Source organism: Tursiops truncatus, chromosome 20, assembly GCF_011762595.2.
Source record: "Tursiops truncatus isolate mTurTru1 chromosome 20, mTurTru1.mat.Y, whole genome shotgun sequence".
NCBI lineage: Eukaryota > Metazoa > Chordata > Mammalia > Artiodactyla > Delphinidae > Tursiops > Tursiops truncatus.
In genome coordinates this window covers 2,770,416-2,791,566 of record NC_047053.1, presented here as the reverse complement: position 1 = coordinate 2,791,566, position 21,151 = coordinate 2,770,416, and the positions used below count along the sequence as shown (strand labels likewise).

Here is a 21,151-nt window from a genome sequence, read left to right as displayed (position 1 = left end):
TCATGAAATTTAAAATGCAAATTTAAAAATTTCTAAGGACGCACAGTATAGCCCAGGGAACTCTATTCAATACTCTGTAATGGCCCATATGGGAAAAGAATCTAAAGAAGAGTGGATATATGTGTATGTATAACTGATTCACTTTGCCGTACAGCAGAAACTAATACAACATTGTAAATCAACTATACACCAATAAAAAAATTTTTTAATATTTTCAAGGTCAATAAAATTCAAAGCTTTTAAATTCAATTAAAAAATTCAAATCCTATACTATACAAATCCTAGAATTCAAATGTAGGGCAGGGTCTCTGGAAACGAGTCGAGTGACGCTGAAGTGAAGTACTCTTGACACAGGACCGTCAGACTGGCCAAAGAGGAAGGGATTTGACTTGACACAGGTCACGGAAAAGACCCAGAAGTTGTATTTCCAGGGAATCCCGAAAGGGGCCTCAGGTTATGTCCTCAGAAACCCATTTAAATACGGTTTGTCATTTGCCTAAAGGTCTGATGAATGTATATCATTAATCTTAGGGAGCGCGTCTGAAGAAAGGAGGGGGATGTGATCAGAGGAGTAGAAGGTCCGGAAACCACAAAGGAAAGTGGGAGATAGAGTGAGAAGCCAAGAATAATTCCCGGGGGGGACGGTGTGAGAGCTGCCCCCAAACACGTGGAGAACTGCCCTTGAATGAGGAATCAGACGCGTCCACACCGTCCGGGTGGCTCCAGGAGCGAGGAAGGAGCCCCGTCGCCTGAGGTCACAGGGACTATAGGACTCGGACCCCACTAAGACATTCCTGCAATCCTCACTGTCCCCAAACCAGGTGAGCTTCCAGGTGAGGTAGTGAGCTCTCCATCATGGCACAGCTGCAAGGCCCGGTCAGACGTGCGGGTGCAAAGCGACGGAGGCCGTAAGACGCTCTACTCCTATGAACGCAGTTCATGATGTGGTTTATTCCCGTGCACACAACACCCACCGTCTAAGGAGCAAGGCAGCGTGGGGTCGGGGTTAGAAGTTCAACGTCAGCCCTCCCAGGTCTGAATCCTGGCTCGGCCACTCACTCACCACGTGACCACGGTGACCCCGAGCAAGTTCACTGACCCCCACCGGACCACAGCTTCCCCACCTGCAAAATGGGGACGGTGTGAGCAGCTACCCCACGGGGCTGCCATGAGAGCCACGAGGGCTGACGCACGGGAGGAGCTCAGGACGGTGCCGGGGACGCGGGGGAAGCGAGATAAAGTTAGCGATTTATTCTGATTCCTCTGCAGTCTTTCTGATGGTTCTGAGGATTCCTGGTGACCACCTTTGGGCACAGTGCACCGTTCACCCGCGCAGACAGGACATCACGAGAAGATGGCGAGGGGGACTTAGGGCCTGAGGATTATTGCAAACGTGGGGAACAGCGCTGCACGGAGCCCAAGGCGGCAGCCAGAGACCCTTCTCCTCATCCTCTGACCCATGTAATTTCTAAAGCCAGCAACTGCTGGCAGGGATTCTGCCCCCCAGTCAGCCTTAAAACGCAAGCTGCCGCCCCGTCTGTGTGTTAGCACAGGTCTGGGCTCTGGACCCCGGCATCTAGGGTGCAGGCTCCACTGGGGTCGGTGCCGGCTTCTCGGGTTCCTCTCCCAGATCCGCAATCCGGATGGCGTTGTCCTTCTTGGAAAGCCAGAAGGCTGGGTAGACGGGCTCCGAAAACTTACAGTCGAAACGGTGCACCAGCGTCATGGCCTCCGGCTCAATGCCGTAGAAGGAGAGGACGCCTCCGGGGAAGTCCACATAGACCCCCAGCCTCTGACAAGGGCGGGCCCTGAGTGGGGTCTCCGTGTCACTGTGCCAGGCCCTGAACCCCTTGCCATCCCACTGGAGGCTCCAGGAGAAGTCGTTTCCGGAAATGCAACCATTGCGTTCCTCGCCCTTGCGGTCGATGCCCTGGCACGTCAGGCCCACGTAGATGCCCGCCCCGGAGAGCTCCACCTCGAAGTAGTACCTGTGCAGGTAGAGGCTCTGCTGGGCCAGCACCTGCCGCCAGTGTGTGAACCTGCTGGGGAGGCCCGGGTACGGGTGCGCCCAGGGCGTGGTGTTGGTGACCTTGCGGTTGTCCTCCTGCAGCCGGAGGTACCTGTGTGCCGTGTCGGGATCGAAGGCAATGTCACAGGCATCTGAGGGGACACAGAAAGTCAGGGACCGACAGCTGATTCAGACCCAACACTTCAAACCTAGCGAGCCTCCAAAGGACGAAAAGACATCCGTCTCCCAGACCCCTGTTCCTTCCCAGAAAAGAGGTGGGTGAAAACCAGAAAATAGAATGCAAGTGTGATATTGTGATTTATAATAAATATATATTTGGTCTCTGGTTCCCGTTTGCCGGCACAAAGCTCCCTGTGATCTCCTGAGTGATAAGAGCACTAGGACCATCTGTTGTTCTAATATTTGGTCTTTGGCCCCTGTTCCCGATACAGAGCTCCAGAAACCCTTGTAATTTCCAGGTTATACATGTATCTTCTGTTCTGACGAGGCAACTCTGGGTGGGGTCCTGGAGGGGGCTGGCTGGTCACCAGAAAGACCAAGTCATGCCTAGAAGCTTGGAACTTGCAGCCCTGACTCCTATTCTCATGAGAAGTGAGAGGGGCTGGAAATGGAGTTAGTGGGCCATCATGCCTATGAGATGAAGCCTCCATGAAATCTCAATAGTGCAGGGTTCTGAGTGCTTCCAGGTTGGCAAACATCCACACCAGAAGGCGATGCACCCCATCTCCATGGGGGCAGAAGCTCCTGAAATCGGGACCCTCCCCGGCCTTGCCCCGTGCCTCTCTCTCTCCATCTGGCTGCTCATCTGTGTCCTTTACCACATCCTTTAATAAACTGGTGAACGTAAGTGTCTCCCTGACTTCTGTGAGCTGTTCTAGCAAATGCTCAAGTCCAAGGGGCGGGGCGGGGGGGGGGGGGTCCTGGGAACCTCTGATTTGTAGCCAAGTCAGACAGAAGTTGTCCGTCACCTGGAGACCCAATACTTGGCGACTGGCATCTGAAGTGGGAGCCATCCTGTGGGAACTGACGCCATCTCCAGGCAGTGCCAGAACCGAGTTAAACTGTGGGACGCCAGGCCAGTGTCACGGAGAACTGCTTGCGGGGGACACCTCGCCCACGCAGGTCGTAAGTGGTCCCAGACCCCTTTTGACAAGTCAATCCACCTCCTTCCTTCCTGAAGCTCAAATTGCTTGGAATTTGCTGTGTTATTTGCTGAACTGAATCAAGAAATAAAACCTACGGATGGGCTCATGCTTTCATTCATTCGACAAATACGTCCTGAAATCCAGGCACTTTTCTACCCAGCGTTGGCAAGGGTTTGGGGCAGACAGGCACTCATACACCCATATTTGATTCACTCATTTGTTAAAATATCTGGCCAGTATTCAGCAGGGGAACCCTCAAGCAGTCCCCTGCCCCACACATTCTCTTCCTGGTCCCAGAGAACAACACCTCCACACACCCAGGTGCCCAAGTCACACTCCATTTCTTTTCCCTCATCCTCCCACGTCTTGTCCCACCACACACACACAGGCAGCCCTGAGTCCTCTCAGTGCCCTGCTTCACCCCCATCTAAGCCACCCCCAAATCTCCCCCAGAGCGTGCAGTAGCCCCACGCTGGTCGGGGTGCTCTCTCCCGCCTCTCCCACCCAGACCTTCTCCCCGACAGGAGCTCGCTTCAGGGAGCCAGGCGAGCTGAATCACGTCGCCCCGGCTTACAGCCTCTGATGACGCCCCTGCCCTTAGGAAAAAGCGGTGACCTGCCTCCCTGGCCTCCCGGCCCTGCGAGACTGGCGCTTGCCTGCCTCAGCAACCTCGTCTCCTGCCCTCTCCCCCTTAACCTCCACACTCCAGCACCCTGACCTCAGACCCACCCAACGCTGAACCCGCTCGGGCGGCTTCAGCACAGACCGTTCCCTCCGCGGTGGGGTCCTCGCCCTGACCTGAGTCAGGGAGATCCCAACTGATCCGTTCGGATTGCGGTTGTGAGTCTGTCCTCAAAGAGGTCTCCATGCCTGCCTGTCAATGTCTCTCGGAGCACCCTGGCTTTATAACTTCCTGGTACTCATCACAATGTGTAATTATTTATCAGTGTGCTTGTTTCGTGAATGTTCTCCTTTTATTCTGTCAGCTCCACATTTTATGCGGGACTCTATCCTGGGGTTCTAGCTCTGAGAAGATGCTCGGTATACACGTGCCAAATGAATGAGTGCGTTAGTACTCTTCTCATCTAGGGGGACCCAGGGCTCCTTACAGGGTAGGTGATTCTATGCCTTGGGACAAGAAAACCAGAATGGGTCTGGAACATTCTGTTAGTGCCAGAAAGCTGCAATACTTTTTAGAATCTCAAGGGCAGAAGGTCAAGGCTTAAAGGTCACAGTGGCCAGCTTACAAGTGGCTCCCACTGGCCAGTCAAGTTGGCAATTTGACAGAACTTGGACAGGTGAAACGATCTGAGTCCATAAAAGGCTACAAGTTCACAGCAATACTCTAGGAGCAAAAGTTAATGTCATGCATGAAAAGAGACGACTGTCATGCAACAGAAAACAGATTATAATAGGATGTGGTTCACTTTTATTTTAATGTTAAGCACAAAAGGTGTTTGGCTTCTTGTATTAACTATATCTGTTAGTAAAACATACATGTGGGGCTTCCCTGGTGGCGCAGTGGTTAAGAATCTGCCTGCCAATGCAGGGGACACGGGTTCGAGCCCTGGTCCACGAAGATCCCACATGCCATGGAGCAACTAAGCCCGTGCACCACAACTACTGAGCCTGAGCTCTAGAGCCCGTGAGCCACAACTACTGAAGCCCATGTGCCACAACTACTGAGTCCACGTGCCACAACTACTGAAGCCGCACACCTAGAGCCCGCACTCTGCAACAAGAGAAGCCACCGCAATGAGAAGCCCGTGCACCACAACAAAGAGTAGCCCCTGCTAGCCGCAACTAGAGAAAGCCCGCGCGCAGCAACGAAGACCCGACGCAGCCAAAAATAGATAATTAATAAATAAATAAATTTATTTTAAAAAAAATAGATGTGCTGGTGTCAGGAAGCAGGAAAGAATAAATCAAGGAAACTGTGTGGAAACTGAGAGGTCCTGGGGAAAATGAGGAGCTGTGGAAAGAACAGGAGACAGTCATCGAACCCGAGGCTCCACGTCACGACCAGAGCAAAAGGGGCTCAGGAGTTGGTCAGCCAGCGCTCACCCCCAGAAAGCAAGCAGAAGCAGGGTTCAACCGCACGTTCCAAAGAGATGAAGCAGCTGCATGTCCTAAAAGTGAGCCTTGACTACCCAGATGCAGCCCTTCCTCTCCTGGGAGATGAAACCTCCCTGCCTTGTTAACCATAAGGAAGTATTGATTGGAAATAACGTGTTTTCAAAAATGCTGACAGCCCAGGACACTCCCATATCATGACGGGACAATGGGTTTTGCAGTTCTGGCCAAGTCAGACTTAACAGGGAGCCATTTGGGAACTACCCAGGATCTTTGAAAGGGCCAAGGTCATGAAGGACACAGAAGGACAAAGGGACTGGACCCAGACAGGAGACAAAGAAACATCTGTGACCTTGGACTGGACTTGCAGCCAGAAAAAGGACACTGGGAGGAATACCTCGTGAAACCTGAATAAGTTCCATAGATTAGTTAATAGACTTGCAGTAATTTCATTTTCCAGTTTGTTTCAGTGGACCGTTGTAACGTAAAGTGTTAACGTTTGGAAAAACCGGATGAAAGGTATACAAGAATTCTTGGTCCTCTTTTTGCAATGTTTTCCTAAGTTTGAAACTGTTTCAAAATGAAAAGTTCAAATTTTTTTTAAATTAAACTTTTTAAAATGTACCATTTGGGCATAGACCCTGATGTTGCAAGAACCTGAAACCTACGTGAGAGACGGCATCCTTGCTTCCAAAGCCTCACACGTACACCCACACCCAGGGAAAGGGAAGCTGTTCACGACTTACACAGGAGGAACTGCTGCCTGGTGCTGGGCTCCGGTTCTGAGGTCCAGTGTTTGTGTTCAGTGATGGCACACACCTGAGTTCCGATGTCGTACTCCTCTAGAAAAGCAGAGAATTGTGAATGCACACCTGTCCAGGTGGGCAGGAGAACCTAAGAAGCAGGAACCCCCAGCCCCTCTTCCCTGGGCTTCCTCGGGGAAGAAGGGCCCGGACACTAGTCACGTGTCAGACACCCCTGCTCAATGGACCACACTAAAGTAAAACACGCCGAGGAAAGACTCCAGCCTGACTTGCATTTCCCTTGAAAGTACAGGCATCAGCAACCTCGGAAGCTAGTCTCGGAGATGCTAGCCAAGGGCGTGATGTGACTGACTCACATCCTCTGGTCTCTGTCATCAAGGTAAGTGTCCATCAGTAGCACGGCTAGCCAGAGGATGGCTCTGAAAATGAGAAGCTCCCCGGTTCTGCTCTCCCTCCCAACTCCCACCTCCCGCGTCAGCCCCGCCGAGACACTACAAGCCACAGCTTCTCACCTTCCCTGGAGAACTCCTGGAGCTTCTCCTTGTAGTTCTGCAGCAACTGGATCAGGTGTGCGGTGGAGTCCGTGATGACCTTGCGGATGCCCGAGAGCTTGTCCTTGAGTCCAATGTAGACACTGGGGAAAGCATCGTCCTTCATGTCCTTGAACTTGCAGTACTCCTGCAGGAAAGGACACATGGCAGAACTTGCCCTGGCTTTTGTGCTTCTTAAACAGGGCTGCCCTCCTCAATACGGCACCTTCCTCATCTGTAAAACAGACTGATGGTGACATGCACTTCACAAAGAACGTGTGTGTGGGCTTCCCTGGTGGCGCAGTGGTTGAGAGTCCACCTGCCGATGCATGGGACACGGGTTCGCGCCCCGGTCCGGGAAGATCCCACATGCCGCGGAGCGGCTGGGCCCGTGAGCCATGGCCGCTGAACCTGCGCGTCCGGAGCCTGTGCTCCGCAACGGGAGAGGCCACAACAGTGAGAGGCCCGCGTACCGCAAAAAAAAAAAAAAAAAAGAATGTGTGTGTAATGGGTCCAGCTCAGTGTCTGATCATGTAGAAAGCATTCGTGTTTTTTAACTGGGAAAGTGGACTTTCAAAAATCAAGACATACTAGGCACCCACGAGCAGATGCAATACATAGCCCAGACAGGGAATCGAAGAACAAACGTGTTACACCAACAGCGCAGATGGCGGTAACATTCCTGCAACCTTCATTCTATCCGTACTTTTTTTTTTTTTTTTTTTAACTAATTTAAACACAAACCACGACAGGGACGGAGGAAGGGGTGTAGCACGTGGAAGATTCACAGACAAGTCCTCAGGCGGGAGTGCTTGCTGCTGCATTTTCCTGGTCAGTTCAATCCAATACACCGTGTTCTCTAATTCTTGTTCTGTGCTTTAGAGTTTGAAAAGTGTTTTCACATAGATAATCACATTAAGCCTCTCATGCTTCAAAACTCTGCAGCGATCAGGAAAGGTTGCTTTCAGGTGTTAACACATTATCAAAATTCAAATGCAATGGAAGCACTGAATTACAGAGTGGGTACCACAGAAAACTTAGTGACGAAAACAGTTGTACCAGAATGGTTAGATTAATAATGGAAGAGAAGAACGAGGCCAAGCCAGAGAGTAGACAGGGAGGAAAATGAACATTTTAACACCATATGCAGAATTAGTGCCATATATGATAAAAGTAACATTTTAGATCACTGGTGGGACTTCCCTGGCGGTCCAGTGGTTAAGACTCTATGCTTCCAAGGCAGGGGGCGAGGGTTGGATCCCTGGTTGGAGCACTAAGATCCCTCATACCGCACGGCACAGCAAAAAAATAAAAAATAAAATAAAATGGTCTATTTCTAAAAAAAAGAATCACGGGGGAACAATACATGTCATTTCGATTGGCTAAAAATTTGTGGAAAAAGAAGTTATGTTTAACTAAAATAAGTTGTCCTATACTAAAATATATTTTATACATATTAAAGTTTTTATGTTAAAGTTACAAAAGGAGAAAAAAATAAAGAGATTTTATTTCTTTTTTTAAATTATTTATATGCTCTTTAGGAAACTCATGACATGGGAAGCCAAATTTTTCTTCACAGCTTCTTTGCTTTGATATTGAAAAGTAAAGGAACTGAAAGACATTCTTTGGTATGTCTGTCTGTCTCTGTCTGCTTCTCTTTCTCTCACTCACCACAAGGCTAACGATGATTATCTTGGGTGATGGGAATATGAATGATCGTGTTCCTTCATATTTTTCCATATTTTCCAAGGTTTTTTTCATAATACACATTTATGTTTGCCATTAACTAGAAGGGAATCTTCCCAAAATGCAATAAAAGAATTATTTGTGTGTAGGAACATTAGCACTGAAGGAGCCTTGGAAACCATTGACTCCGACCTGCTTGTTTATAAATGAGGAATTTGAGACCCAAAAAGGTTAAGTGACTTGCTAAAAACTACACAGCGCTCTAGTGACAGATCCAGGAGGATGGAACGTCTGAGGGCAGGTGGCTTAACATACAATGAATGGCACATTGTAATGAAAGGTCTCATCTTCTCTGCTGGGCTGTCTGTCCTCAGTCACCCCCAGCACGTGCAGCCCTCTCCGAAAGGCAGCAGGACCCGGGTCTCACCCCGGCCCAGCAAGCATCCCCCCACTGTCGGAGTGGTTTATAAAGCACACTGAGGCCTGAGCTCATCACCCCTCAGCTGAAGTCCTCCCTGGGCTGCTGTGACTTCACGATGAAGAACAAGCTTCGACAGCCAGAGGCCCACCTGGCCCCGCCAGCCTCGCCTCCCATCACCCTGTGCCCAGCGTCCCACACCCCATCCTTGTGAAAGCACCTTAGTTCCCCACATCAGCTGTGTTGTCTCAAACCTCTCTGCCTCTGCACATGCCGTTACCTCTGCTGGCACGGGATGCATCTTCCACGACCCGGTTCCAGCCTCTCCGCTCTGGAAAGCCCTCCCTCCTGTGCCCCTGTACTCAGCTCCTCTCTGCCCTCACAGCTCCCTGCGCACCCGTTGATCAGCGGGCAGTCCCCTTCCCCCGTGCGCCACAGGCTGAGCAGAGCGAAGGTCTCCCCGGCATCAGCGGCACGGCAGCCCATACCTCCAGGAAAAGCACGGGGTTGCCGATGGCAGCGATTCTGTCCAGTTCCTGCCTGGTCTTCTCCATCTCTGCGCTCCTGTGCTCCAGGTGGGTCTTGATGCCATTGGCCTGGCCCAGGGCAGCTTGTTCCTTCTCCTCCAAGAAAAGCATCACGTCAGCCTGGGCCTTCCTCATGGCAGCAAGGAGATTCCCAAACTGCTCCTTGGCCACCGCTTTTACCTCTGACACCGACACCTGGCGGGGGCGGGGGAGGGGGGGGTGAAGAACCTGTTAGTGAGGCGTCCAAGCTTCTCAAAGCTCAACACGCAGAAACACAAACCCGAGAAACCCGCAAATCAGGGAGCGATTTCCTATTGTAAAAGGAAGCCTTTATTCTCATTTGAATCCTGGGTTCCCGGAAACAAGAAGGACTCTCCAGGGTATAAGGACTTATTTACCAATCATTCCCTTAGTCTCTCATCCATCAGATGAGAGAGTGAATTATCTGATTTCTGAGTCCAGCTCTGACAGTTGGGCTGCTCTTCAAGTCTGTGACATCAGTCTTCCCACCAGGACAATGTGCGTATTCAGTATACTTGATAGTCATGTTTCTTGCGGTAAAACAATAATTTGGCTTCTTTGTACAAATCAGTAGCATGAATTTGCTTTCTTAGCATTTCATTTATGTCCAGTTAAACTGCCCACCGGGTCCATCTGAGCCAAAAGCACATCTAACCCTATGGTGTCTGTGCCAGGCACGAAATGTTTAGGGTGTGTGCAGGTGTCCACAGCACCTAAGCATCGCAGGACCAGCCTACCTATGCAGAATGGAATGCCACGTTCAAAAACATATAAAACAAATTCCATGTGATGAATAGCAAGGATCTGCATGACGGCACTTGTGCATGTGGGATGCTATCCTTCCACATCCTTTACAAATGCCTTCAGTCAATGTCATATTTACAACTTCAATCCACGTTTTCAACGGATTCCACTCCTCTTTGGTAGTTCTTAGGTCCTGGTGCTGACGGCTCCCTCTGACAATGCCCAACTCCAGATCGTTGCCCCAACACAAACTACCTGGTTAAACTTCATGTAAAGTTCTTGGAAACACTTTCCTTTGCTCACCCTCCCTTCACCCCACTCCACAGCCCGGAGTCCATGCCCTGCCTGCCTCAGTCTCCCCCACTGTCCCTCCATGACCATCCCTTCTGAGAGCCCTCTGAGCAGCCCCTCCAGGTACTATTTTTGGTTCTCCTGGGGTCCTGCCGCCTGCCTGGTCACTTTTTAATTACATAACATAGTAATACAATACCGGCCACATTTAGTAAGTGCTTATCGTGGGCCGGGCACTGTTCTGAGCACTGTATACATATTCTCTCCTGGCAACCCTAGAAGGTAAATACACATGTCCCTCCACATCTGCGGATTCCACATCCACGAATCCAACCAACCACAGAACGAAAATATTTGGGAAAATATTCCAGAAAGTTCCAAAAAGCAAAGCTAGACTCTGCCAAGCTGGCCACTATTTACATAGCATCTACGTTTTATCCGGTATTGTAAGTAATCTAGAGAAGATTTAAAGTATACGGGAGGGTATGCATAGGCTTACGTGCAAATACTAGGCCATTTTATACAAGGGACCTGAGCATCTGTGGATTTTGGTATCCGTGGTGGGGGGATCGGGGGTTGTTCTAAAACCAATCCCCTGAGGACACCAAGGCACGACTGCACTACTACAGTCCCCATTTCTTAGACAAAGAAACTAAAGCACCACCATTTCAACAGACTGAGTAATTCTTAGGTCAGGGGAGCAACACTCGCAGGCTCTCCTGTCCCATCAATCTAGGGACCCTGGACGATTCTTGTTGTCTCTGTGTCCTCATGTACCTCCTCCATGGTGGCCACTGTGGTAACTACCTCACCTGGTTACCATGCAGTTAAGAGAAGAACTGAGTAGGGATCAAAGTGTCTGGAAAATAAAGAGCTGGAAAAAGGCAAGATGCTCCATGCGGTTCTCCAGATTACGCTGAGCACGGAAATCAACAATCTCTGAAGGCTTCCAAGGCTTTAAAGGGATAATTATTGTTCTTCTTTTCATAAGATTATATGGGTAAGAAATAGGTATTCATTCTTCCACAGCCAGTTAGTTATAAACACCAAGAAGGAAGAAATTAAGCTGAAATGGTTACATGTATTAGATATGGATGGATGGATGGATGGACGGATGGATGGACGGATGGATGGATGGACGGATGGATGGGTGAGTGGATGCGTAAGTGATGGATGGATGGATGGACGGATGGGTGGATGGATGGATGGATGGATGGATGGATAGATGGATGGGTGGATGGATGGATGGGTGGATGGATGGATGGATGGGTGAGTGGATGGGCAGGTGATGGATGGATGGATGGACAGATGGGTGGATGGATGGATGGATGGATGGGTGAGTGGATGGGTAGGTGATGGATGGATGGATGGACAGATGGGTGGATGGATGGATGGATAGGTGGATGGGTGGGTGGGTGGGTGGATGGATGGATGGATGAGTGAGTGGATGGGTAGGTGATGGGTGGATGGATGGATAGATGGATGGGTGGATGGATGGCTGGATAGGTGGGTGGATGGATGGATGGATGGATAGGTGGGTGGATGGATGGATGGATGGATGGGTGAGTGGATGGGTAGGTGATGGATGGATGGATGGACAGATGGGTGGATGGATGGATGGATGGATGGGTGAGTGGATGGGTAGGTGATGGATGGATGGATGGATGGACAGATGGGTGGATGGGTGGATGGGTGGATGGATGGATGGATGGATAGATGGATGGGTGGATGGATAGATGGATGGATAGATGGATGGGTGAGTGGATGGGTAGGTGATGGATGGGTGGATGGATGGATGGATGGATAGGTGGGTGGATGGATGGATGGGTGAGTGGATGGGTAGGTGATGGATGGATGGATGGACAGATGGGTGGATGGATGGATGGATGGATGGGTGAGTGGATGGGTAGGTGATGGGTGGATGGATGGGTGGATGGATGGATGGATAGGTGGGTGGATGGATGGATGGATGGATAGGTGGATGGGTGGGTGGGTGGGTGGATGGATGGATGGATGAGTGAGTGGATGGGTAGGTGATGGGTGGATGGATGGATAGATGGATGGGTGGATGGATGGATGGATAGGTGGGTGGATGGATGGACGGACGGATGGATGGATGGATGGACGGGTGAGTGGATGGGTAGGTGATGGATGGATGGATGGATGGACAGATGGGTGGATGGATGGATGGATGGATGGATGGATAGATGGATGGGTGGATGGATAGATGGATGGATAGATGGATGGGTGGGTGGATGGATGGATAGGTGGGTGGATGGATGGATGGGTGGATGGATGGATAGTGGATACATAGGTGGATTGATGGATGAATGGATAGAATCATTCTTGCTATGCAAAGATGCTGCTGCTGACTGACTGCCATAGGGTAGTTGTTTTGCATTCTACTCTGAGTTGCGGTTATTGGCTTGCCACTAATGAGAAGCCTTTGTGGAACCGTTTGGGTCTACTTAGGGTTTATTATAGAAAGTGGTCACAAACCAGAGAGACTAAAACTAAGTAGCCTGGCACGCCACTGGCCTTATCAAGTACCATCCACTAATCCAGCAGCTCTCACCTCCCTTTTCTGGCTGCCAGGATTTAGGACTGGTGAGAATTGCATGCAGAACACCCTCCTATGACGGAAGAATCCAAGATTATGCATAATTTCTGGAGCTCTGGCTAACCACCCCCTTGATTCCCACATACACCCTTTTCTCCCGGTCAAAAAAGCATATACACATGTACAAATAAGGACACTGTCATTACAGGACTAGCTTGCTTCTACTCTATAACATTAAAAAGTAAATCACTTGACAGTTCTGAATCTTGAACTAATTTCATAGCAAATCCCCATAACAAGTTGAAGCCACCCTGCAGTGTGGCCGACCTTATCTGTACCCACAGTTCTCACCCAATGATAGAACCCATGGGGCCCGTGGACATGGGGGCCGGGCCTGCACCCTGCAGCCCACAACCCCGGGTGGGGCTGGCTGGGCATGCAGCAGCTGCCAGGTGTGCCAAAGCCCGGCAGGTGACGCCGGCCAGCCTTACCAGAACGGATTTATGGTTGTCTTGGAGCCTGGCAATGGCGTTTTCATTCAACTTGAGTTTCCGCTCCAGGTCTAACCGGGTGATCCGAAGCTCAGCCTAAGAAGAGGAAAGGTCAGCGTCAAGGAGGAAGGAGCCCAGGGCACTCGGAAGGTCCCCAGGAGCAAGGGCACCGTCTGCCCTTCTTCCACGGAAAGGGGAGTCTGTCTCAGAAGCTGCTCTCAGAAGCCCGGCTGGAGCACCCACCCTCAGTGGAGGCACAGAGGGTCAGCTGTGTGCCAGCACTTCCTGGGGTGAACTGGCTAAAATGCAGGGAGAGCTTACGCTGCGCTGGGCATCGCTTCAAGCATTTCTCTGTGTCACCTCTTATCATCCTGACCATGCCCATAGCAGGTAAACACATTATCTCCCTTGTACAGGTGAGAAAGTGGAGCCACCTATCCAAGGTCACACAGTTGTCAGTGGAGTTGAGTCCAGCCCATCCGGCCCAGAACGGCCTGACAAGGAGCACAGGGCGCTTGAAGTCGGGGGTGGGCATCCCAGGGTTTCTAGTTAGCAGATGAGACTTCGGGAAAATCTACTTAACGCCTCCACACTTGCATTTCTTCACCTGTGAGGTGGGAGCAGCTAAAGTGCCCAATTCACAGGGTTCCCGCAAGGACGGGAGGCGTGTCAGCAGGAACTCTGTACAGTAGCGGGCACGTTGCAGGCGCTCCATCCGTGTCGGTGGTGTCATTATCCTCATCGCTACTAGCACTACCTCGGCTGCTTTCCATCACGGACTCTTATGCTCTGCCGGATGCAGGAAGAGCGAACCCTCCCCACCGAGGCAAGTGCCCGCCTGAGAACCCCGGGTCTGCCCACGTCGACGCCCCTGCCCAGCCCCACTCTCGCCTCCTGAAACTCCCCAAGCACTGTCTGCCGAGAACGTGCCGAGGCATGAAACCAGAGCCTTTGCAAACTTCAGAGGCCCTGTCACTTTCTGCGTCCACAAGGGCACGAGACAGCAGCAACAGAAAGAAGAGGTTTCACTGACTTTCACAGCAGCGTGTCTGCACTCGCCCTAACAGAACTCGGGGTGCGGGGGCACCGTGACGCGTCTCCCCTTCCTCCCACTGAAGCCCACGGGAATCCCAGGCCCCAGTGGTGGCAGCCCAGGCAGGCAGGGGACTCGCCTCCCTCTGCAGAAGCCTGGCAACGTTTGCTCAGGCCCTGCGGCCCTGACTCAGAGCCGAGTGAGCCCGGGTGACCTCCCGCCCCTGAGGCCTGAGACCTGATGCCCGGGAGTGGGGGAAGCAGGGAAGATGCGGGGTCCGACCTATTCGGGGGCAACGTGGAATCTTGGTCTGTCTAGAAGGCTTATTACCCAGTGACCTGTTCCACGACGGGAGGGGACATGAGCTGCTTGTTGAAAGGTGGTGGGAGACACAACAGAACACACGTTAGCAACGAGTGCAGAGCGTATTAAAGCGGTCGGCCCCAGCACCATCCGGGGACACAGGAGACCCCCAGAGTGTCCAGGGAGGGGGCTTCTCCCCACTGTCTGCGGATTACCATAAAAGGAGAAAGGGACTCCCAAGTGCCTAACGGGGACTTCTGAGTGAGTCACCCCACAAGCAGGCACTCCTGCTTATCACAAGAGGCAGGGCCACTTCGGAGACCAGCATCTCCAGTTTTTCCTGTTCCCAGGAAATGACGGGGTGCCTTAGACCCTGGCTCCGGGTCGCAGGCCCAGGCAGGCCCCACACAAAAGCAGGACAGCAGTGCCAATGAGAGTAGACGGCCCCATGTCCAAGGGCACAGAGAGTCCTCCCCGCTTCAGCAAAAGGCACCACATCCGGGGTACAAGACCTGCCTCTCTCAGGCTCTACGACCCTCATCAGATGGTTTAGCGTCTCCTCCGGTGCCTCAAGAATATGTTAACAAAATCGTTCTTGCTTCTGTCTCCAGGGCAAAGGTGGTACCCAGCTCAGTGGCCAGGGTCCGGGTAGAGATGCAAACTGGAACAGCAGACGGAGGGAGAAGAGAGAAGGAGATTCCACATGGTGCCAGTTGCTTTGTGTTTCCCTCTAGAGAGTCTGTGTCTGGGAACACTAGGGTCCCAGCTGGGCCCTGACTTCACCCCTTGGCCTGCTGATCAGAGTTCACTACATGTCAGTCCAGTTATACAAGACACCGCCCCTGCTCCTGAAAGACGCACAGCCTGGTGCAATGTTCAGGATAAAACAAGTCGCATAATACTGAGTCCAAGGCACTCCTCGGAACTTCCAGAAGAAATTCTCCTGAACAGCCTCAAGCCATCCGCCTTTTGGCAGCAGACGGGCCGTGAACAACGCTGGTTATCGGCGCCCCCAAGAAGCGGGAACACTTGTGGCTCTCAGAGCTCAGCTCCCGCTCTAGCTGCAGACTGCGTCCGAGACCCCTGCCATATCCTGAGCTTTCTGGAACCAATGCTGAGATCGGATGCGGTGACCTGCCACTAATGGACCTGAAGGTCTAAGGCGGGGCCCAGCCGAGCCTTCCTTCCCCCAAGATACCTGCCCTGACCTCACTGCCGGGGGTCTTCCTCCTTGGAACACGCAGCAGGGCCCTTGTGCTGCCCCAGCCCTTTGGCATCCAGGCAGACGTGGACCTGCCCTGGCTTCCTGACTACAGCCCACGCTCCCTGAGATAGTGTAGCACACTTAGCCCATAGAAAGTGCTCCATAATGTCTGATAAACTTGAAAAGGAACAGAAAAGAACAGGAAAGCAGTCACAGAAAGAGTGCAAACTTCACAACTCACACACACGCGTGCCACAGCTTCCTTTCCCAGCAGCGAGCCTGAGTTCAGAGAAGGTGAGTGGAGTTAAGATCAGCTGCTCTTAAAAGCTAAGGGAAGGGCTTCCCTGGTGGTCCAGTGGTTAAGACTCTGCACTTCCACTGCAGGGGGCACAGTGGTCGGGGAAGTTCTGCATGCTGCAGGGTGCGGCCAAAAAGAAACAAAAAAGCTAAGGGAGAGGGATGGTCTGGGAATTCGGGGTTGGTAGATGCAAACTATTACATGTAGAATGGATAAACAACAAGGTCCTACTGTAGAGCACAGGGAACCATATCCAATCTCCTGGGGCAAGCCATAAAGGAAAAGAATATTTTAAAAAGAATGTCTATATGTGTAAAACGGAGTCACTATGCTGTACAGCAGAAATTAACACAATGTTGTAAATCAACTACACTTCCATTTAAAAAAAAAAAAAAACTAAGAGGCTTTGGGACGCTGGCCTGGGCAAGGGGAAGAGCTGAGACCCCATCGGGAAGAGCTGGGCTCTGGAAGCCCAGCGGCACAGAACAAATAATCAGAGAACACCCAGATTCCCAAATCCAGAGTTTTTGCCCACTGGCATAGCTAGAGACTGCGGGAGCCTCAGAAGGGGCTCTGTCGGTGAACTGAGAAATCCATCGCTGTGGACCCGATGCAGCTCCCGGCCGCTCTGTGTCCCTGTGGCTGGCCCTGCTGTTCACGGTTTCCCTTGCACAACATTCCTGAGTGACTAGCGCTTGACTCGATCCAAAGTGACCTTCAGTAAGCAGCCCCAGCGGGCTTGGGCTGGCTGGAGGAAAGATGGAGCTTCCGGAGCCTTACTGACGTCTAGTAAGACTTTCAAAATAATCCTGGTGGTGGCCGAAGCCTCATCCAGGTACTGTGTCTTCGGAGCTGGTCTCCTGGGCTCCTTGCAAGAAATCTTTTGGCTCCTGAGCCGTGGCAGGGCCACCCAAAAAGCGCTGACAGAGCACACACTCACTCTCAGGGTTGAAAGCAAGGATGCAGGGTGGAAAGGCAGGAACTCTGATAGGCACACCAGGGAGCAGAGGCTGGGAACTGGGCCCGCACCAAGGATCTGGGGTACGGGGCTGCTGCGTCGCACCTGTAACTGGCCTGCTTTCAGCACCAAGAACTGCCCCAGTTGTCTGTATTTTACCTGACACAGCTCCCTCCTGGGATGTCTGAATTTGGGGTTCCACACAGGAGCAACACAACTCTCCCTGCTCAGAATGGCAATTACCCTATGTCTCTGTAACGCACCAGCTTACACTACATTAAAATTCATATTGTAGCTATGCTGCTACAGGCATAGAACTTCTGAAAGGAAACAGAAGAAAAGAGTAGATCGTGGTGTCTGCCTCTGAGGAGGGAGATGGGCAGATCCAGGCTGGGAGGGAGGGCTTTTCTGGGAAAATCTACCTCAGTATCTGGTGGGGATTGTTTCTGAACAGGGGCATGCACCACTTTTCCAGTCAAATGTAACAGAATTCAGATATTATACCCTGAACAAGGGAAAAGCAGTACACTCTGCTTTAATCTCTCTACGACATGTGTGGCAGGGTTTGGGTGCAAAAAAATAAAGTAAGGTCATAATATTGTGACCTCGGGGTCCTTCCCTGTGTTCCTCCAGTGGGGTGGCTTTCCAGAAGCTTCCATTCCCACTCCATGGCTTAGTCATCTGTATGAGTCTGGACAAATTTGGTGAAGACGAAAAGAGTCACCACCTCAGTGAGTTATTCCAGGACTGGATGGGAAACTCCACGGAAAGCACATAGCGCACGGCAAGGCTCCATGAAGACCGTGTAGTCAGTTACATGGAGCTTTAATTTCTGACCTGTCTGCTGACGCAGAGCCTCCTCTGTGAACGTGGCTGTGAACATGGGGAGCAGGTGGCAGTGACCTGCTCTCCTGAGTGGACATTTCCTGGCACTGGAGATGCTGGGAACTGTTGGCAAGTGGACTGTGGAGTTGATAACAGTGACTCACTGGCATCTGGAATGCAGAGCTTTCTGGAACAATTCCCACTAAGGGAGGGTGTGGAGAAGCGGGTCCTGCTCCAGGAAGCTCCTTGTCTGCTGCCCAGGAAGCCCGGGGCCAAGACGCGGCCACGGGCCGTGCTCAGCGCAGACAGGGAGCTGCCCGGAGCCTGGACACAAGAAATGTGGGACAAAAGAACTGCACTTCCCCACTGAGAACAAACGTGCTCGTGGAAAGTCCGAGTATGAGAAACGAAGCACATGAATCCATTCCCAGGAACTTCTCCAGGCTCTCGGCTTTCTCAGGGCAAAGAAAAGTCAGCTGTTCTAGAAACAGTTGCCCTACCTGATGGGAATAAAATTACAGGCTGTGAGCACAGCATTTCTCAGTCTCTCCTGATACCTCTATCTGGTGAGGAGATTTATTTTCCCTAAGGTAAGCAGGCCTTGACATTGTACCCGGAGGGAAGTTTCCAGTTCTCTGTTATCTCGGCACTATTCGAGCTCTTGGATTTCATACCCGGTATCTCCAAAGGGGCCCTTGCTACTGATCTCTTGTTTGGGGTAAAGGGAAAAAGAGAACTTCGGGCAAAGTTTAGGCTCTTTTCTCTTGAATTTCTGCTAAGCTTTACATTGCATTCATTGCCACTCAGATCCAGCCAGAGGGAAACACCTTCTGCACCCAACACCCACCCCCGGATAAGTCACCAAAAGCTGAGTGAGAAGTAGTAGGAAACTCGCCACAGGAGCGACAGACGCAGAGAGGTACAGGGACAGCAGGACCGAGATGGCGACAGAGTAACCGACTCAGAGTTTCCAAAGCAAATGCAAGAGACAGGGCTGCTGGCTGCACGGCCAGGGGCCAAAGCTAAGAGCACAGGAGTGAAGCTGGCAGCCCCAGGAGCTGAGGCAGAGGCCAGGGCTCTCCCTGGCCCACGGCCTCCCCACCTCCCTCTCCGCACGGACCCCAGCACTTGCCTCCTTGTCCCTGTGGGCGGCATCGAGGGAGACAGAGGCATGGCCCCTGTGCTCGGCCCGGCCGCACTCCTGGCAGATGCACTGCCCATCGGGGCAGCAGAAGGCAACCAGGGGGCTGTGGTGGGCCGGGCACACGAGCAGGTCCCGGTCCTTCACGGGCTCTGTCAGCTGGTGGCCGTGCAGCCTGCTGTTCTCCTGGTGCGGCCGCAGGTGCTCTGGGCAGTAGTTCACCATGCAGGTCAGGCAGGACTTCACGGCCCTCACCCTGCTGGCCCCGAGGCAGAAGTCGCACAGGACCTCCGCCTCCGCCTCCGCCTCCGCCCCAGGACGCCCCTGCCAGGCAGAGCCATGGCTCTGTCCCCAGCTCTCCCCCAGGGAGCTCCCCGGGGCGGCTGCGTCCTTTTCTTCTGCTGGGCTGGCCCGCCCACGGTCTGGGCTGAGGGTGGCCGGAGGGTGAGCGGGAACCCCAGGCAGCGGCCCTGGAGCCGTCAGATCAAACTCAGCCATGTGGAAGTTCTGCGCCAGAGCTGGGCTTCCTCTGCTCCTGGGCCCAGAATCCTGTGGCCCCAGTCCGATGCGAGCACCACGCCCAGCTGACTGCAGCTGCCTCAGGATTTTAACTGTTTCCTCCCCACAGAGGAAGCTCAGTCGGTCGTCCACTCTGCTCAGCTTAGAGGACGGCCAGCTGCAGTGGCCACATGGCAGCCCGGGTCCCCAGGCTCAGGGAGACCCAGGCTGTCTCCCACAGGCTCCGACCCGTCCTCCAGCCCAGACCCGAAACTGCTCTTCTTCTGTGAATCATTCGCCCCCCATAATCTCACCCAAGCTGGGGGATCGGTCTGGAAAGGACTGGAGACTCCTGAGCTCTGCAGTCAAAGCCGACGTTGCTTTACGTGGCTTGACAGGTTCGATTTTTTTGTTTTCAGTTTTTCTCTATTTATTTTTTTGGCTGCACTGCGTGGCATGGGGGACCTTAGTTCCCTGACCAGGGATCCAACCTGCGCCCCCTGCATTGGAAGCATGGAATCTTAACCAATGCACCACCAGGGAAGTCGCCTGTTTTCAATTTTTAAAGGGACCCAGAATGTAAGGACTTTAGCAATAGGGCAGCCCTCATCCCTTCCCACCTCGTAGAATTGGATGTGAAACAGCTGGGAAGAGGATCTGTGTCTCTGACCCTGACCTTTTCCATATGACCTTCTGGCACATTCCAGGAGATGGACTTCTCTCGGAGGGGGATTCAATGGCAATCAGGAGGCTCAGGAAGAACGTGCCTCCTTCCACATAAAGCTCTAAGCAGACAGCCCTCCCGGGCTGCACAACCTGCCCAGTGGCTCCTAGAGAGGGGTGGGCACTTTATCTACTTACTAAGGTTTTCCTAGATGAGGTGTATGGGTTTGCTCCCAGTGCCATAACAAAGTACCACAGACTGGTTGGTTTAAACAACAGAAATTTATCTTCTCCCAGTTCTGGAGGCTGGAAGTCCAAGATCAAGGTGTCGGCAGGGTTGGTCTCTCTTGAGGGCTCTCTCCTTGGCGTGTGGACAGCCGTCTTCTCCTTGTATCTTTACATGCTCTCCCCTCTGTACACATCTGTGTCCTAATCTCTTTTTATAAGGACAGCAGTCAGATTTGGATTAGGGCCCAACCTCATGACCTCATCCTACCTTTATGACCTCTTGAAAAGCCCAGTCTCGAAATACAGTCACATTCTGAGGTACTGGGGGTTATGAAACCGAACGGGGCCCCGTGGGGCTCCCAGACATGGAGGGCTTTTTCTTTTGTCCCGCATTTACTGTAGGCAAGACTCCAGCCTCCATGACCTTCCCTGAGATCCAAAGGGCAGACTCCCTTTGAACAGTTGCTCATCAAGGGAGAAGCAGTCAAAAAACCACCTGAGGCAAGATTCAAGGGACCAGAGAACCTCATCAAGATTAGGAGATCCGGGCTTCCCTGGTGGCGCAGTAGTTGAGAGTCCGCCTACCGATGCAGGGGACACGGGTTTGTGCCCCGGTCTGGGAAGATCCCACATGCCGTGGAGCGGCTGGGCCCGTGAGCCATGGTCACTGAGCCTGCGCGTCCGGAGCCTGTGCTCCGCAACGGGAGAGGCCACGACAGTG

General features: G+C 52.3%; 1 protein-coding gene across 1 annotated transcript; it reads right to left on the bottom strand.

Moving 5' to 3' along the window:
* Positions 1–187: 187 nt before the first annotated feature.
* TRIM16 (tripartite motif containing 16) lies at positions 188–19,606 on the bottom strand. Its single transcript, XM_033848563.2, has 6 exons — positions 19,033–19,606; positions 13,280–13,375; positions 9,134–9,367; positions 6,524–6,689; positions 5,994–6,089; positions 188–2,160 (listed from the first exon to the last, which is right to left on the bottom strand). The coding sequence occupies exons 1-6, from the start codon at positions 19,537–19,539 to the stop codon at positions 1,577–1,579; spliced, it is 1,683 nt and encodes a 560-aa protein (XP_033704454.1). The 5' UTR covers positions 19,540–19,606; the 3' UTR covers positions 188–1,576.
* Between the last annotated feature and the right edge of the window lie 1,545 nt (positions 19,607–21,151).

What these genes read in the sequence shown, in the direction of transcription:
- TRIM16 (XM_033848563.2), bottom strand. Translation starts at nt 19,539, where the DNA reads ATGGCTGAGTTTGATCTGACGGCTCCAGGGCCGCTGCCTGGGGTTCCC. An exon ending in ACCCCGTGCTTTTCCTGGAG is followed by an intron (nt 6,690 to 9,133) that starts GTATGGGCTGCC and finishes CCTTTCCTGCAG; the next exon opens with GAGTACTGCAAGTTCAAGGA. An exon ending in CAGGCAGCAGTTCCTCCTGT is followed by an intron (nt 2,161 to 5,993) that starts GTAAGTCGTGAA and finishes GTGTCCCCTCAG; the next exon opens with ATGCCTGTGACATTGCCTTC.